This window comes from Triticum dicoccoides, chromosome 3B (genome assembly GCF_002162155.2).
Source record: "Triticum dicoccoides isolate Atlit2015 ecotype Zavitan chromosome 3B, WEW_v2.0, whole genome shotgun sequence".
Taxonomy (NCBI): domain Eukaryota; kingdom Viridiplantae; phylum Streptophyta; class Magnoliopsida; order Poales; family Poaceae; genus Triticum; species Triticum dicoccoides.
In genome coordinates this window covers 832,884,209-832,902,595 of record NC_041385.1, presented here as the reverse complement: position 1 = coordinate 832,902,595, position 18,387 = coordinate 832,884,209, and the positions used below count along the sequence as shown (strand labels likewise).

Below are 18,387 nucleotides of genomic sequence, written 5' to 3'. Positions count from 1 at the left end.
GGATCGATTGAGTCCTTGACATCGTGGTTCATCCGATGAGATCATCGTGGAACATGTGGGAGCCAACATGGGTATCCAGATCCCGCTGTTGGTTATTGATCGGAGAACGTCTCGGTCATGTCTACATGTCTCCCGAACCCGTAGGGTCTACACACTTAAGGTTCGATGACGCTAGGGTTATAAAGGAAGTTTGTATGTGGTTACCGAATGTTGTTCGGAGTCCCGGATGAGATCCCGGACATCACGAGGAGTTCCGGAATGGTCCGGAGGTAAAGATTTATATATGGAAAGTTGTTGTTCGGGTTCAGGAAAAAGTTCGGGTTTTTTCGGTATTGTACCGGGAAGCTTCCAGAAGGTTCTGGAGGGTTCCGGAGGTCTGGAAATTGTTCCACCACGTCCAATACAGTAGCATGGGCTGTAGGGGGGCGCCCTAGCCTTAATGGGCCAGGGGCACCAGCCCCCCCAAGGCCCATGCGCATGGGAAGGGGAAAACCCTAAGGGGGAGGGCCTCCACTTGACTTGGGAGGCACTCCTCCCCCCCTTGGCCGCCGCCCCCTCCTCAGATTGGATCTGAGGGGGCCGGCCCCCCTCTCCCTTTCCCCTATATATATGGGGGGGGGTGGGAGGGCAGCCGCACCACAAGTTCTGGCGTAGCCCTTCCCCTCTCCCAAGTACTCCTCCTCTCCCGCGGTGCTTGGCGAAGCCCTGCAGGATTGCCACGCTCCTCCATCACCACCACGCCGTTGTGCTGCTGCTGGATGGAGTCTTTCTCAACCTCTCCCTCTCTCCTTGCTGGATCAAGGCATGGGAGACGTCACCGGGCTGTACGTGTGTTGAACGCGGAGGTGCCGTCCGTTCGGCACTAGGATCTCCGGTGATTTGGATCACGACGAGTACGACTCCTTCAACCCTGTTCTCTTGAACACTTCCGCTTAGCGATCTACAAGGGTATGTAGATGCACTCTCCTTCCCTCGTTGCTGGTTTCTCCATAGATAGATCTTGGTGACACGTAGGAAAATTTTGAATTTCTGCTACGTTCCCCAACAGTGGCATCATGAGCTAGGTTTATTGCGTAGATTCTTTGCACGAGTAGAACACAAAGTAGTTGTGGGCGTTGATTTTGTTCAGTATGCTTACCGTTACTAGTCCAATCTTGTTTCGACGGTATTGTGGGATGAAGCGGCCCGTACCGACCTTACACGTACTCTTACGTGAGACAGGTTCCACCGACTGACATGCACTTGGTGCATAAGGTGGCTAGCGGGTGCCAGTCTCTCCCACTTTAGTCGGAACGGATTTGATGAAAAGGGTCCTTATGAAGGGTAAATAGCAATTGGCATATCACGTTGTGGTTTTGCGTAGGTAAGAAACGTTCTTGCTAGAAACCCATAGCAGCCACGTAAAACATGCAAACAACAATTAGAGGACGTCTAACTTGTTTTTGCAGGGTATGCTATGTGATGTGATATGGCCAAGAAGAATGTGATGAATGATATGTGATGTATGAGATTGATCATGTTCTTGTAATAGGAATCACGACTTGCATGTCGATGAGTATGACAACCGGCAGGAGCCATAGGAGTTATCTTAAAATATTGTATGACCTGCGTGTCATTGAACAACGCCATGTAATTACTTTACTTTATTGCTAACCGGTAGCCATAGTAGTAGAAGTAATAAGTTGGCGAGACAACTTCATGGAGACACGATGATAGAGATCATGATGATGGAGATCATGGTGTCATGCCGGTGACGATGATGATCATGGAGCCCCGAAGATGGAGATCAAAAGGAGCAAAATGATATTGGCCATATCATGTCATTTTTTGATTGCATGTGATGTTTATCATGTTTATGCATCTTATTTTCTTAGAACAACGGTAGTAAATAAGATGATCCCTCATTAAAATTTCAAGAAAGTGTTCCCCCTAACTGTGCACCATTGCGAAAGTTCATCGTTTCGAAGCACCACGTGGTGATCGGGTGTGATAGATTCTTACGTTCACATACAATAGGTGTAAGCCAGATTTACACACGCGAAACACTTAGGTTGACTTGACGAGCCTAGCATGTACAGACATGGCCTCGGAACACAAGAGGCCGAAAGGTCGAGCATGAGTCGTATAGTAGATACGATCAACATGAAGATGTTCACCGATGATGACTAGTCCGTCTCACGTGATGATCGGACACGGCCTAGTTGACTCGGATCATGTAACACTTAGATGACTAGAGGGATGTCTATCTGAGTGGGAGTTCATTAGATGAACTTAATTATCCTGAACATAGTCAAAAGCCCTTTGCAAATTATGTCATAGCTCGCGCTTTAGTTCCACTGTTTAGATATGTTCCTAGAGAAAATATAGTTGAAAGTTGACAATAGCGATTATGCGGACAGTAGAAAGCTTATGTCCTTAATGCACCGCTCAGTGTGCAAAACCCCAAACGTCGTCTGTGGATGTTGCGAACATCGGACATACACGTTTTGATAACTACGTGATAGTTCAGTTAAACGGTTTAGAGTTGAGGCACCAAAGACGTTTTTCGAAACGTCGCGGAACATATGAGATGTTTCGAGGGCTGAAATTGCGATTTAAGGCTCGTGCCCACGTCAAGAGGTATAAGACCTCCGACGATTTTCTTAGCCTGCAAACTAAGGGAGAAAAGCTCAATCGTTGAGCTTGTGCTCAGATTGTCTGAAGTGCAACAATCACTTGAATCGAGTGGGAGTTGATCTTCCAGATGAGATGGTGATGTTTCTCCAAAGTCATTTGCCACTAAGCTGCTAGAGCTTCGTGATGAACTATAACATATCAGGGATAGATATGATGATCCTTGAGATATTCGCGATGTTTGACACCGCAAAAGTAGAAATCAAGAAGGAGCATCAATTGTTGATGGTTAGTGAAAACCACTAGTTTCAAGAAGGGTAAGGGCAAGAAGGGGTACTTCATGAAATGGCAAATCAGTTGCTGCTCCAGTGAAGAAACCCAGGGTTAAACCCAAACCCGAGACTAAGTGCTTCTGTAATAAGGGGAACAACCACTGGAGCAGAATTACCCTAGACACTTGGTATAGATAAGAAGGCTGGCAAGGTCGATAGAAGTATATTGGATATACATTATGTTAATGTGTACTTTACTAGTACTCCTAGTAGCACCAGGGTATTAGATACCGGTTCGGTTGCTAAGTGTTAGTAACTCGAAATAAAAGCTACGAATAAACGGAGACTAGCTAAAGGTGAGCTGACGATATGTGTTGGAAGTGTGTCCAAGTTTTATGTGATCAAACATCGCACGCTCCCTCTAGCATCAAGATTAGTATTAAACCTGAATAATTGTCATTTGGTGTTTGCGTTGAGCATAGACATGATTGGATTATGTCTATTGCAATACGGTTATTCATTTAAGGAGAATAATGGTTACTCTATTTTATTTGAATAATACCTCAATGGTATTGCACCTAAGAGGAATGGTTTATTGAATCTCGATCGTAGTGATACATATTTTCATGCCAAAAGATATAAGATAGTAATGATAGTACCACTTACTTGTGGCACTGCCATGTAAGTCATATTGGTGTAAAACGCATGAAGAAGCTCCATGTTGATGGATCTTTGGACTCACTCGTTTTGAAAAGTTTGAGACATGCGAACCATGTCTATTGGTGTATACGCAAGAAGAAACTCCATGCAGATGGATCGTTTGGACTCACTTGATTTTGAATCACTTGAGATATGCAAATCATACCACATGGGCAAGATGACTGAAAAGCCTCATTTTCAGTAAGATGGAACAAGATAGCAACTTGTTGGAAGTAATACATTTTGATGTGTGCAGTCCAATAAGTGCTAAGGCACGCAGTGGATATCGTTATGTTCTTACTTCACAGATGATTTGAGTAGATACTAAGTATATTTACTTGATGAAACACAAGTCTGAATTATTGAATGGTTCAAGTAATTTCAGAGTGAAGTTGAAGATCATCGTGACAAGAGGATAAAATGTCTATGATATGATCATAGAGATGAGTATCTGAGTTACGAGCTTTGGCACACAATTAAGACATTGTGGAAATTGTTTCACAATTAATACCGCCTGGAACACCATAGTGTGATGGTGTGTCTGAACATCATAGTTGCACCCTATTGGATATGGTGCGTACCATGATGTCTCTTATCGAATTACCACTATCGTTCATGGGTTAGGCATTAGAGACAACCACACTCACTTTAAATAGGGCACCACGTAATTCCATTGAGACGACACCATTTGAACTGTGGTTTGGAGAAACCTAAGTTGTCGTTTCTTAAAGGTTTGGGGCTGCGACGCTTATGTGAAAAAGTTTCAAGTTGATAAGCTTGAACCCAAAGCGGATAAAATGCATCTTCATAGGACACCCAAAACAGTTGGGTATACCTCCTAATTCAGATCCGAAAGCAATAGGGATTGTTCCTTGAATCGGGTCCTTTCTCGAGGAAAGGTTTGTCTCCAGAATTGAGTGGGAGGATAGTGGAGACTTGATGAGGTTATTGAACCATCACTTCAACCAGTGTGTAGCAGGGCACAGGAAGTTGTTCCCGTGGCACCTACACCAATTGAAGTGGAAGCTTATGATATTGATCATGAAGCTTCGGATCAAGTCACTACCGAACCTCGTAGGACGACAAGGACGCGTACTGCTTCGGAGTGGTACGGTGATCCTGTCTTGAAGGTCATGTTGCTAGACAACAATGAACCTACGAGCTATGGAGAAGCGATGGTGGGCCCAAATTCCGACAAATGGTTAGAAGCCATGAAATCCGAGATAGGATCCATGTATCAGAACAAAGCATGGACTTTGGTGGACTTGCTCGATGATCGGCAAGCCATTGAGATAAATGGATCTTTAAGAAGAAGACGGACGTGGACGATAATGTCACCGTCTATGAAGCTCAACTTGTGGCGAAGAGTTTTTCACAAGTTCAAGGAGTTGACTACAATGAGATTTTCTCATCCGTAGCGATGCTTAAGTCCGTCGGAATCATGTTAGCATTAGCTGCATTTATGAAATCTGGCAAATGGATGTCAAAACGAGTTTCCTTACCAGTCGTTGTAAGGAAAGGTTGTATGTGATACAATCAGAAAGGTTTTGTCGATCCTAAGGATGCTAAAAAGTATGCTGGCTCCAGCAATCCTTCTAAGGACTGGAGTAAGCATCTCGGAGTTGGTATGTACGCTTTGATGAGATGATCAAAGATTTTGGGTTTATACAAAGTTTATGAGAAACTTGTATTTCCAAAGAAGGGAGTGGGAGCACTATAGAATTTCTGATGAGTATATGTTGTTGACATATTGTTGATCAGAAATGATGTAGAAATTCTAGAAAGCATATAGGGTTGTTTGAAAAGTGTTTTTCAATGAAAATCTGGATTAGGCTACTTGAACAATAAGCATCAAGATCTATAAGATAGATCAAAATGTTTAATAATACTTTCAAATGAGCATATACCTTGACATGATCTTGAAGGTGTTCAAGATGGATCAGTCAAAGAAGGAGTTCTTGCCTGAGATGTAAGGTATGAAGTTAAGACTTAAAGCTCGACCACGGCAGAAAAGAGAGAAAGGACGAAGGTCGTCCCCTATGCTTCAAACGTAGGCTCTATAGTATGCTATGCCGTGTACCGCACCGGAAGTGTGCCTTGCCACGAGTCAGTCAAGGGGTACAAGAATGATCCAGGAATGGATCATTGGACATCGGTCAAAATTGTCCTTGGAGTAAATAAGGACATGTTTCTCGATTATGGAGGTGATAAAGAGTTCGGCGTAAAGGGTTACGTCAATGCAAGCTTTAACACCTATCCGAGTGACTCTGAGTAGCAAACCGGATACGTATAGTGGAGCAACCATTTGGAATAAGCTTCAAGTGGAGCGTAGAAGCAGCATTTACAATATGACTTAGAGATTTGCGAAGTACATACGGATCTGAATGTTGTAGACCCGTTGACTAAAACTTCTCTTACAAGCAAAACATGATCAAACCCTAGAACTCATTGAGACTTAATCACATGGTGATGTGAACTAGTTTAAGACAATAGTAGACTCTTTGGATGTTGGTCACATGGCGATGTGACCTATCAGTGTTGATCACATGGCGATGTGAACTAGATTATTGACTCTAGTGCAAGTGGGAGACTGTTGGAAATATGCCCTAGAGGCAATAATAAATTAGTTATTATTATATTTCCTTGTTCATGATAATCGTTTATTATCCATGCTATAATTGTATTGAAAGGAAACTCAGATACATGTGTGGATACATAGACAACACCATGTCCCTAGGAAGCCTCTGTTGACTAGCTCGTTGATCAATAGATGGTTACGGTTTCCTAACCATGGACATTGGATGTCGTTGATAACGGGATCACATCATTAGCAGAATGATGTGATGGACAAGACCCAATCCTAAGCTAGCCTAGCACAAAGATCGTGTAGTTCGTATGCTAAAGCTTTTCTAGTGTCAAGTATCATTTCCTTAGACCATGAGATTGTGCAACTCCCGGATACCGTAGGAATGCTTTGGGTGTACCAAACGTCACAACGTAACTGGGTGGCTATAAAGGTGCACTACAGGTATCTCCGAAAGTGTCTGTTGGGTTGGCACGAATCGAGACTGGGATTTGTCACTCCGTGTGACGGAGAGGTATCTCTAGGCCCACTCGGTAGGACATCATCATAAATGTGCACAATGTGATCAAAGAGTTGATCGCAGGATGATGTGTTATGGAACGAGTAAAGAGACTTGCCGGTAACGAGATTGAACAAGGTATCGGGATACCGACGATCGAATCTCGGGCAAGTATAATACCGCTGGACAAAGGGAATTGTATACGGGATCGATTGAGTCCTTGACATCGTGGTTCATCCGATGAGATCATCGTGGAACATGTGGGAGCCAACATGGGTATCCAGATCCCGCTGTTGGTTATTGACCGGAGAACGTCTCGGTCATGTCTACATGTCTCCCGAACCCGTAGGGTCTACGCACTTAAGGTTCGATGACGCTAGGGTTATAAAGGAAGTTTGTATGTGGTTACCGAATGTTGTTCGGAGTCCCGGATGAGATCCCGGACATCACGAGGAGTTCCGGAATGGTCCGGAGGTAAAGATTTATATATGGAAAGTTGTTGTTCGGGTTCCGGAAAAAGTTCGGGTTTTTTCGGTATTGTACCGGGAAGCTTCCAGAAGGTTCCGGAGGATTCCGGAGGGTTCCAGAGGTCCGGAAATTGTTCCACCACGTCCAATACAGTAGCATGGGCTGTAGGGGGGCGCCCTAGCCTTAATGGGCCAGGGGCACCGGCCCCCCAAGGCCCATGCGCATGGGAAGGGGAAAACCCTAAGGGGGAGGGCCTCCACTTGACTTGGGAGGCACTCCTCCCCCCCTTGGCCACCGCCCCCTCCTCAGATTGGATCTGAGGGGGCCGGCCCCCCTCTCCCTTGCCCCTATATATATGTGGGGGGTGGGAGGGCAGCCGCACCACAAGTTCTGGCGTAGCCCTCCCCCTCTCCCAAGTACTCCTCCTCTCCCGCGGTGCTTGGCGAAGCGCTGCAGGATTGCCACGCTCCTCCATCACCACCACGCCGTTGTGCTGCTGCTGGACGGAGTCTTCCTCAACCTCTCCCTCTCTCCTTACTGGATCAAGGCATGGGAGACGTCACCGGGCTGTACGTGTGTTGAACGCGGAGGTGCCGTCCGTTCGGCACTAGGATCTCCGGTGATTTGGATCACGACGAGTACGACTCCTTCAACCCCGTTCTCTTGAACGCTTCCGCTTAGCGATCTACAAGGGTATGTAGATGCACTCGCCTTCCCTCGTTGCTGGTTTTTCATAGATAGATCTTGGTGACACGTAGGAAAATTTTGAATTTCTGCTACGTTCCCCAACAGAAGGAAGGGGAGGAGGCGGCAACTCGCTGAAGACGAAATAAGGTTCTCACCGCTTAGCCCCCGTCCCGGTGGTGCATCTTGCGTTGCCGGAGGGCGTGTGCACTGTGGAGGTGTGTCTGGATCTCACGGGATTTAGTCGGTTTTGTCTTTGGTGAATCCGGGCTTTGTTCTTCTGCGTTCTCATGTCTACAGCTTGGATCCTTACGATCTATGCTTCTCTTCATCGGCGACAGTTGTTGTTCTAGTATGTTGGTTCTTTGGGGCCTTAGCATGACGATTTACCGACTGTCTACTGCAACAAGTTTTCTTGGCTCTGGTGAGGGAGGGGCGACGACGGCGGCGCAACTTCAGCTCGCTCTAGTGCTTGTAGTTGTCACTAGGTGGTCTACGGACATCGATGTAATTTTTTTTTACTTTTCATGTTCTTTGCACTGTCATGATGTTTGATGAATAGATGACAAGGTTGGCACAACGTTCCTGTAATTTCTCATTTTGCTGTCAGGATACAAGGTAATTCCATGGCGATCTTCTATGAAGTAACACAAGGTTGACATAAACTTATCAAGGTTGGCATGACATTGGGCATCTCTAAATGGAATAAACAGCTATAAAAGTGTTCAGTCAAATGATACAACTTAGGGACTGCAACACACCATGGTATAATAAAGTACCTATGGGGCATATACTGTGATGCAATCCCAGTCCAGCTAGACTCAACTCTGGCACACATGTGCCACAAATTCATTATACCAACGTGTCAAGTCGAGGCCAAACCACATAGTACAACAGGCGTATCAGTTGTTCCCTCCCCCTTCCCCTTCTAAAAGACAAGCATTCACCGTTTACCCTATGTCGTGTTGTGTCTCCTCCCACAACTGATTGTGGCGCTAAAATCTACATAATATTAGCAGGGAGCCATGAACACATATTAGGGCTCATTTGATTCAAAGGATTTTTATAAGAATTTTGGAGGATTGGAATCCTTAGGATTTTTTCTATAATTTTTCTTCTATCCATAGGATTGAATCCTATGTGATTTTTTCTAAGGATTCCTTTGTACTACATTCCATATGAATTTTAGCATCCATTCAAATCTCTTTGAAAGAATCCTTTGTTTTCCCCTAGTGCAATAAAACAAACCAAAATGTTGTAGGATCGTGACAAGCTGGACATTCCAATCGTATATTTTTTTCCTATTCCCACGTTTTTAGAACCTTGCGAATGAAAGAGGCCCTTAGTAGTGTATTCACGCAAGTGTCACTTTTTCTTATCTTCCATAGATTTCCAGTGTTGTTTCGGCAGTTACCCTTCAAAGTTAAATCTCCTTTGTGCATCACGTAAAGAAGATCCATTTTGTTAGAGAAAAACATTGTGACAAACCACATTATATAGCGATCTCTGGTGTTAGATTTTGGCAATGGAACTTTGCTGTGGAAAACATCTACCTAACAATCAACCAATCCCCAACCAAGGAAAAAAGAATCATCAGCCAATCGTTTGTTGGCTTTGTCCATGTCATGTTCAAGTTAATAAAGTGGAACTGTGTGGTTGTATCAGTGCACTTCCCCAAGTAAAATGATTTCATTTCGACTTCTCTACTATTTTTTGGGTGCAACATTTACGTTTGCTTTTGCCTGGTTCTTGCTCACACCCGCACCTTTAGCAGGAAGAAATAGGCTAAGCTTTGCTCGTTTGATCTGGTAAATTAAGTCAAGCGAGGGGAATGATAATCCAACAAACAAAATATGTAGGGAAAAATATATTGTCCTGATGGACAATGGAAAAAATCTCTATTATAACACACCTGCAATTTGGATATTTTGATACAGCCAACCCATCACTGAATAAATAGAACATGTGGCAAAATTACAAAACTCGAAACTTCGACGGAGCTATGGAAGCTATGCATCCTAAGTTCCAGACTCGGCCATAGGCTAATAGGAGAACACACAAGATCATATATTTCGATGAAATACACTGGTTCTCGGCTAATCTGTCACATTAGACCGGGTCGAGAATGGAAGGGGAGGCGGGGCGTTGTGAGGGCGGCCCGGTCAAGGTTGCTCCTCTTCTTCTCCTTCCCATGTTCCTTCTTTACACCTTCTTGCTGCTTCTTCTTGCCGCCATCGCCAGAATCTTTAGCCGAGGAGGAGGAGGACGAGGAGGAGGACGAGGAGGAAGTGGTGGTCTTATGGGGGAGCACCTGGACATCGGAAGGCCCACACCAGAACCCCATGGCTGCAGCTCGCTAGCTCGCCTCTCTTCTTCCTGTCTCTCCCAGCTCACTCTGCTCCTCGGCAGATGAAAAACTAAGCTGCTCTGTTTCAACAAACTGGACCGTGTGTGTTTCTGCTGGCAAAATGATCGGTTCCTGGCGACCGTTTTATACAGTGGAGAAGAGTGGCTCGATGCAAACTTCCAGTGGAAAGTTTCTACCCTCCCTAGTTTTTTTTAAAACTTAAAAATCACCGTATTATATATATTTCGCTGCATTGGAGCACATGGTCGCCAGCACTGACTGATGGGTGCAGTGGCTAGCCTGGTCCACCAATCAGTCCCTGGAATGAGTGTCGCGGAAGGTACATTCCCTCTCTCGTGACTGTTGATTTTTTTTTTTTTTTTGGTCTCGCTGCTGATAGGCTAGGATAATGGCGATCATGTAGCATTGACCAGTGACTCAGCCGAGCTTCCTTGGCTGGCAAGGTTCTCGGATTACAGACTTCCGTCTTTTTTTATTATTATTTTATTATTTTCCAGAGGAGGATGCGATTGTTTATACTCCCATCATAAGAGCAGACGGCATCCTCAAACCCTCCTCAAACGTCCACATACGCAATGGTCAGTGACCGGACATGAGAGAAAGAAAAAAACTGACCCAACCGGACGCCTCATATCATTTCTATATGTCCGGACCGTCCGCGAACTCTTATATTTGAGAACAAATGTAAAGAGGATATGAAGGCTCGCGGACGCGCCCAGTCAGTCCGCCACATATTACATGGCCCACCCCGGACTACTATTTTTCTTTCTTTTCCTTCCCTCTTTTTATCTCCACCAATCACGTGCAAGGGACTGAACATATGAGGAAGAAAATGACGAGTGGCTGCATGGAAGTACAAATAGGGGCTCAAAACGAACATGCCCGGTCACTTATCGGGTACGTCCGCGAACGTTTAGGGGGTCAGATATGGCATGTCCGGTTGTAGATACTCTAAGAGCAACTCTAGTAGAGTGGTTGTGTGAACCTGATTGTCAGAGAAAACCGATAAAATGCCTAAATGGTGATTATAAACTAAAATGGAACTCATCATATGAGTGTCGACCGGCATACTTTATGAAGCCTGCTCCATAAACGACCTTGTAGCCTCCATATTTGCAGGCGGGAGAGGTCCCGATTGCCAAGTGCGGAAGGGAGTTTCAACTTCTTCCTCGACGGGCCATGGCTGGATTTTGAAGCCGCGTGGCACAGGTACATGCACCATCGTGCACAAGTAATCATCAGCGAACAATGGCCACGAAATGGTAACCACCCATCATTAATAGATTCCTACGCTCCCTCCCAATTACCAATGTGGTTGTTCGGATGGCCTTGCAACTTCATCCCTGCCTATAAAAGCCCGACGGCAAGGTGCCTCCATGACCAAAACCCAAGCCACCTGTCGATGTCAAAATCGACGGATCTCGGGTAGGGGGTCCCGAACTGTGTGTCTAAGGCTAATGGTAATAAAAGGAGGGGGAGACAATGTTTACCCAGGTTCGGGCCCTCTTTATGAAGGTAATACCCTACTTCCTGCTTGATTGATCTTGATGATATGAGTATTACAAGAGTTGATCTACCACGAGATCGTAGAGGCTAAACCCTAGAAGCTAGCCTATGATTATGATTGTTGTTGTCCTACGGACTAAACCCTCCAGTTTATATAGATACCGGAGGGGGCTAGGGTTACACAGAGTCGATTACAGAGAAGGAAATCTACATATCCGAATTGCCAAGCTTGCCTTCCACGCAAAGGAGAGTCCCACCCAGACACGGGACGAAGTCTTCAATCTTATATCTTCATAGTCCAACAGTGCGGCATAAGCATATAGTCCGGCTGTCCGAGTACCCCCTAATCCTGGACTCCCTCACCACCTCCACCCCACCCATATCGTCCACCGTTAGGAACAATGCTGCCACATAGGAACACATCATATTGGCTCAACTTGGTGGAAGAGCAGAACCTCAACTCTCTCCTCGGCAGCTGATGGCTCCTCCTCCCATAACGACAACAGATCTGCCAGCTGTGGTGATCAAGCCCCCTCGTGTAGTTGAAGGAGGAGGACACCGTTCCCATCGACCCACTCGTCCCGATAAATGATGTCGTTGCCCGTCGAGGCCCAGTCAGAGTCGTTGCTGGAGCGCGAGGACCCGATCGATGTCCTATTATGGCTCTCCACCCTCAAAGCTCGGCGGAGTGCATCCTTCGAGAGTTCGCCTCCACACTCACAGACGAGTCACGAGCCCGACCCCTATGCCTACTATGATGATCTGTCAGATAAGATGTAGGAGCAGGGCGACAACTAGACAATGCCGGCCACTGACTAGTCTAGGTAGTACTCGGTAGAAATGTTACTCGAATGGCAACATCCGTTATTTTAAAAATGATGTTAAACGGCATTTCAAGTCGCTAATTATATATGCAAAGCGGCGCATTTTTGCCACTGAATATATTCGTAATTAAGTTATCGTGGTGATACATGCATTTGGTTTAGACTAATTTCAGCTCAAATTGCGCGTGTAAAATTGAAGAAAATGAAAAAAAAGAACAAAGAAAATTAAATCTGTGGAGACCATATTATGGCGACTTTATGTTTGCGAAGAATGGCGCCGGTTGCCATATGCATATGGAGCACGCCGCATATGACAACCGGAGATATGGCGACTCTTCTAGAGTTGCTCTAATATTTGTATTATATTATTTAACAAAAAAAATTACTAATAAAATATCCACGTGTAGGATAGTTGTCCAAAATTTTCCATAATATACCCGAGGGATTCAAAAATACATCTAATTTTGCAAGAAAATCCTTCTGAACTGAATTCGTCGTCGCTTGCTTGGTCGTTGGAGGAGAGCACGACGCCTTGAAGAACAACGATGTGTCGCCAACACAAACCTAGAGAGTGAGACTCGTTATTGTCTTAGTAGGAATCCAACCAATGTCAAGGCCAGCTAGAGTCACTGGTGTTAACTGAAGGACCAGATGTGATCACTCACGTGTGCGAACTAGCCACGACCGCAAGCCGATGACAAACCCAACGCCACCAAACGGTGGAGAACATGCTCGACGACGGCAATGACCCACCGGCTCCTCAATGATGTCGACATGCCATCGAGATGGGCTTGAAGCTGGGGCACAACAATTATTCGATGCAACACCACCATCAAACCCTAAACGATGACGCAACGATACCAAGCTCTAATCCTAGCTACACGTCAAACACGCAAAATCGTGGTTCTCCTCACCTCCCATCGGAGCATTAGATGGGTGTGAGGAGGTGAAGATAGGAGAAATAAGAGATCTGAGAGGCTACGTCTTGGTTAAGGGAAGGGGAAAATCGATTTATTTATGTGCAGTAGAATGAAGGCGCGCCATATCTCCTGGGATAGAAAGTGATGGTAGATGTTCCTTTGCTTTTACCATGCTTTTTCTCTCGCCTTTGTTGATAAGAAAAAGTTTGGTTTAATTTATTTTGCAGCTTTGTCACAGATTCTTGCTACACATACTTTTGAGGGGAACGTGCCCAGTGCACCAGTCAAATCTATATGGGTTTTGACCAATGGATGTAAAAAAGATGCTCGTAGTTGATGTAGACTTAGACTTTTTGAGGATGATGTAGGCTTAGTCTTGCTCGCCTAAACTAGTGAACCGAGTCAAGTAGGGGAATAGTAATCCAGCGAAGGAAGTAGGGAAACAAATAGCATCCGGGTGACAATGAACTTCATCTCTTGTAAATTGACAGAAAACACCAGGAATTTGAATCATGGAATACAACCAACCAATCAATGAATAAATAGACCATGTGACGACAGTAGGAATCTCAAAACTTCAACTGAGCATCCGAAGCTATTGAATCCTAAGCTCCAACCTCGGCCGTAAGCTAATTGTTCCCGGTTAACATTACATGAGACCGGGCCGTGAATGGAAGGGGAGGCGGGGCGTCGCCATGGCAGCCCGGTCAAGGTTGCTCTTCTTCTTCTCCCTCCCCTGCTCGTTCTTCACCCTTTGCTGGTGCTGCTTCTTGCCACCGTCGCCCGAACCTTTAGCAGGCGATGACGATGATGAGGACGTTGACGACGAGAAGGAGGTGTTCTTCAGCAGAACCTTGACATCCGAAGGCCCACAGCAGAATCCCATGGCTGTCCTGCTAAAGCCTGAAGCTAATGCTGCACTATCTTTTCCCCTTCTTCCTTTCTTTCCTCTGCTTTATCAGCTCACTCTATTCTTGTGTTCCTTCTTCAGCTCACGGAGAACGCAGGTCTTCTCCGCTGCTGTGCTGATCCGGGTGCGTATGTTTCTGTTTGGAAAAGCAGGGCTCATGGCGACCCTTTTATAGGGGAGGAGAGCGTGGCGCTCGAAACTTTCAGCTGAAGGTTCGCTCTCCTCAAAACTCTCAGCAGGCATCGGAAGGTTCGCTGCTACTCACATTCGAGCACATGGTCACCTGCGCTGCACCCATCGCAACGACAACGATCTGCGCTACCATTGACAGTTACGCATGTACGTTTGGCGTACACGCGTCATGCGGCAGCAAGTGGCTGACAGGTGGGCGCCAGGGCTCTCATGGTCCACCTGTCAGTCTGTAGTGTATATGTTGCGTGGGTGGTGCTGGTTGTGCATCGTGGGCCTCGTGGCTTGTTGAATTTTCCTTGGCCTTGCTGATAGGATACTGCTGGTCATGCAACATTGACCTGTGACCAAGCGTAGAGGGGAGGTTGCTTGGCTGACAAGGTCTTCGAGATAGCGACTTTTTTCTTTATTTTCTAGGGGAAAATGACTTGTTCGTGTAGAGTAGATTGAAGACCTGCCAATCATCTCCTGTAATGGTAAGTGGGTGGAAGCCGTTTGATTTTTCCATGTTTCATGTGCCACATCTTTTGTATAGAGATCTGTTAGGGCATCTACGGCCACCCACCTTAAATTTGGCTCCTCAAACATCCGTGGACATATCAGGCCAGCTTTCGAGCATTTCTTTTTAACACCTCATTTATGCATGCATATAGCCATCAGGACCGTGCATTGTATACTAATGCTTGGATCATAGCAAGTGAAGGAGACAACATAGGATGACTTCGTTTGGTGGTCTCGAGCTCCGGAGTGAAAACCCTAGGTATGACCCTTTGGTTATACCTGGCAATGGCGGCATTCTCTGCGTCGTAACCTTGATGAAGGAATTGCTCGGAATTTCGTCGGATTTGATCTTCAAGGTGCAAACCCACAATCTGACCTTCGATGGTAGGATCGGGCAATGACGGCGCTTGCAGGTTATTCTCTTCTTGAAGGCGTCGCTTTTGAAGAACCTTCTGTTGGAAATATGCCCTAGAGGCAATAATAAAAGTATTATTATATTTCAATGTTCATGATAAATGTCTTTTATTCATGCTATAACTGTATTATCCGGAAATCGTAATACACGTGTGAATACTTAGACCACAATATGTCCCTGGTGAGCCTCTAGTTGACCAGCTCGTTGTGATCAACAGATAGTCATGGTTTCCTGACTATGGACATTGGATGTCATTGATAACGGGATCACATCATTAGGAGAATGATGTGATGGACAAGACCCAATCCTAAGCATAGCATAAAAGATCGTGTAGTTCGTTTTGCTAGAGCTTTGCCAGTGTCAAGTATCTCTTCCTTCGACCATGAGATCGTGTAACTCCCGGATACCGTAAGAGTGCCTTGGGTGTATCAAACGTCACAACGTAACTGGGTGACTATAAAGGTGCATTACAGGTATCTCCGAAAGTAGCTGTTGGGTTGACACAGATCGAGACTGGGATTTGTCACTCCGTATGACGGAGAGGTATCTCTGGGCCCACTCGGTAATGCATCATCATCATGAGCTCAATGTGACCAAGGTGTTGGACACGGGATCATGCATTACGGTACGAGTAAAGTGACTTGCCGGTAACGAGACTGAACAAGGTATTGGGATACCGACGATCGAGTCTCGGGCAAGTAACGTACCGATTGACAAAGGGAATTGCATACAGGGTTTTGATCGAATCCTCGACATAGTGGTTCATCCGATGACAACATCGAGGAGCATGTGGGAGCCATCATGGGTATCCAGATCCCGCTGTTGGTTATTGACTGAGAGCGTCTCGGTCATGTCTGCATGTCTCCCGAACCCGTAGGATCTACACACTTAAGGTTCGGTGACGCTAGGGTTATTAGGAAGACTAGTATGTGACTACCGAATGTTGTTCGGAGTCCCGGATGGGATCCTGGACGTCACGAGGAGATCCGGAAGGGTCCGGAGGTAAAGATTTATATATGGGAAGTTGTCAAACGGACACCGGGAAGTTTCGGGGTCATACCGGTATTGTACCGGGGCCACCGGAAGGGTTCCGGGGGTCCACCGGGAGGGGCCACCCCTCCCGGGGGGCCACATGGGCTGCGTGGGGCAGGGAGCCAGCCCCTGGTGGGCTGGCCGCACCCCCCTCCCTTGGGCCCATGCGCCTAGGGTTGAGGGGGAACCCTAGAGGGGGCGCCCCCCTTGGCTTGGGGGGCAAGCCACCCTCTCCCCTCTCCCCTAGGCCGCCGCACCCCCCCTAGATGGGTTCTAGGGGGCCGGCCCCCTTCTCCCTTCCCCCTATAAATAGAAGGGTGAGGGGAGGGCAGCCGGACCACCCTCCAAGGCGCAGCCCTCCCCTCCCAAACACCTCTCCTCCTCCGTTGTGTGCTTGGCGAAGCCCTGTCGGAGTACTGCCTCTCCACCATCACCACGCCGTCGTCCTGCCGGTGGAGCTGTCTTCCTCAACCTCTCCTTCCCCCTTGCTGGATCAAGAAGGAGGAGACGTCTCCCGCCCCGTACGTGTGTTGAACGCGGAGGTGCTGTCCGTTCAGCACTTGGTCATCGGTGATTCGAATCACGTCGAGTACGACTACATCATCACCTTGCAAGCTTCCGCACGACATCTACAAGTGGTATGTAGATGCAAACTCTCTCCCTTGACTCGTTGCTTAGATGAACTCATAGATGGATCTTGGTGAAACCGTAGGAAATTTTTTAATTTTCTGCAACGTTCCCCAACAGTGGCATCATGAGCTAGGTCTATGCGTAGTTCTTTTTGCACGAGTAGAACACAATCTTGTTGTGGGCGTGGATTTTGTCATCTTACTTGCCTCTACTAGTCTTTTCTTGCTCAACGGTATTGTGGGATGAAGCGGCCCGGACCAACCTTACACGTACGCTTACGTGAGACCGGTTCCACCGACTGACATGCACTAGTTGCATAAGGTGGCTGGCGGGTGTCTGTCTCTCCCACTTTAGTTGGAGCGGAATCGATGAACAGGGCCCTTATGAAGGGTAAATAGAAGTTGACAAAATCACGTTGTGGTGATTCGTAGGTAAGAAAACGTTCTTACTAGAACCCAATTGCAGCCACGTAAAAGATGCAACAACAATTAGAGGACATCTAACTTGTTTTTGCAGCGATTGATCATGTGATGTGATATGGCCAGAAGTTGTGATGAATGATGAATTGTGATGTATGAGATCATGTTCTTTGTAATAAGATTCACGACTTGCATGTCGATGAGTATGACAACCGGCAGGAGCCATAGGAGTTGTCTTTATTTTTTGTATGACCTGCGTGTCATTGAATAACGTCATGTAAACTACTTTACTTTATTGCTAAACGTTAGTCATAGAAGTAGAAGTAGTCGTTGGCGTGACAACTTCATGAAGACACGATGATGGAGATCATGATGATGGAGATCATGGTGTCAAGCCGGTGACAAGATGATCATGGATCCCCGAAGATGAAGATCAATGGAGCTATATGATATTGGCCATATCATGTCACAACTATATAATTGCATGTGATGTTTATTATGTTTATGCATCTTGTTTACTTAGGATGACGGTAGTAAATAAGATGATCCCTTACAAAAATTTCAAGAAGTGTTCTCCCCTAACTGTGCACCGTTGCTACAGTTCGTCGCTTCTAAGCACCACATGATGATCGGGTGTGATGGATTCTTACGTTCACATACAACGGGTGTAAGACAGTTTTACACAGCGAAAACACTTAGGGTTAACTTGACGAGCCTAGCATGTGCAGACATGGCCTCGGAACACGGAGACCGAAAGGTCGAACACGAGTCGTATGGAAGATACGATCAACATGAGAATGTTCACCGACGATGACTAGTCCGTCTCACGTGATGATCGGACACGGGCTAGTCGA

At 46.1% G+C, this 18,387-nt stretch overlaps 1 protein-coding gene across 1 annotated transcript; it reads right to left on the bottom strand.

Annotated features, from left to right (window-relative positions):
• Positions 1-9,675: 9,675 nt before the first annotated feature.
• LOC119282542 (ADP-ribosylation factor-like protein 6-interacting protein 4) lies at positions 9,676-10,271 on the bottom strand. The gene has a single exon (XM_037562737.1). It carries the CDS (start codon positions 10,161-10,163, stop codon positions 9,924-9,926), a length of 240 nt encoding a protein of 79 aa, XP_037418634.1. The 5' UTR covers positions 10,164-10,271; the 3' UTR covers positions 9,676-9,923.
• Between the last annotated feature and the right edge of the window lie 8,116 nt (positions 10,272-18,387).

Excerpts from the sequence above, each read along its gene's own strand:
- LOC119282542 (XM_037562737.1), bottom strand. The coding sequence starts at position 10,163 with ATGGGGTTCTGGTGTGGGCCTTCCGATGTCCAGGTGCTCCCCCATAAG.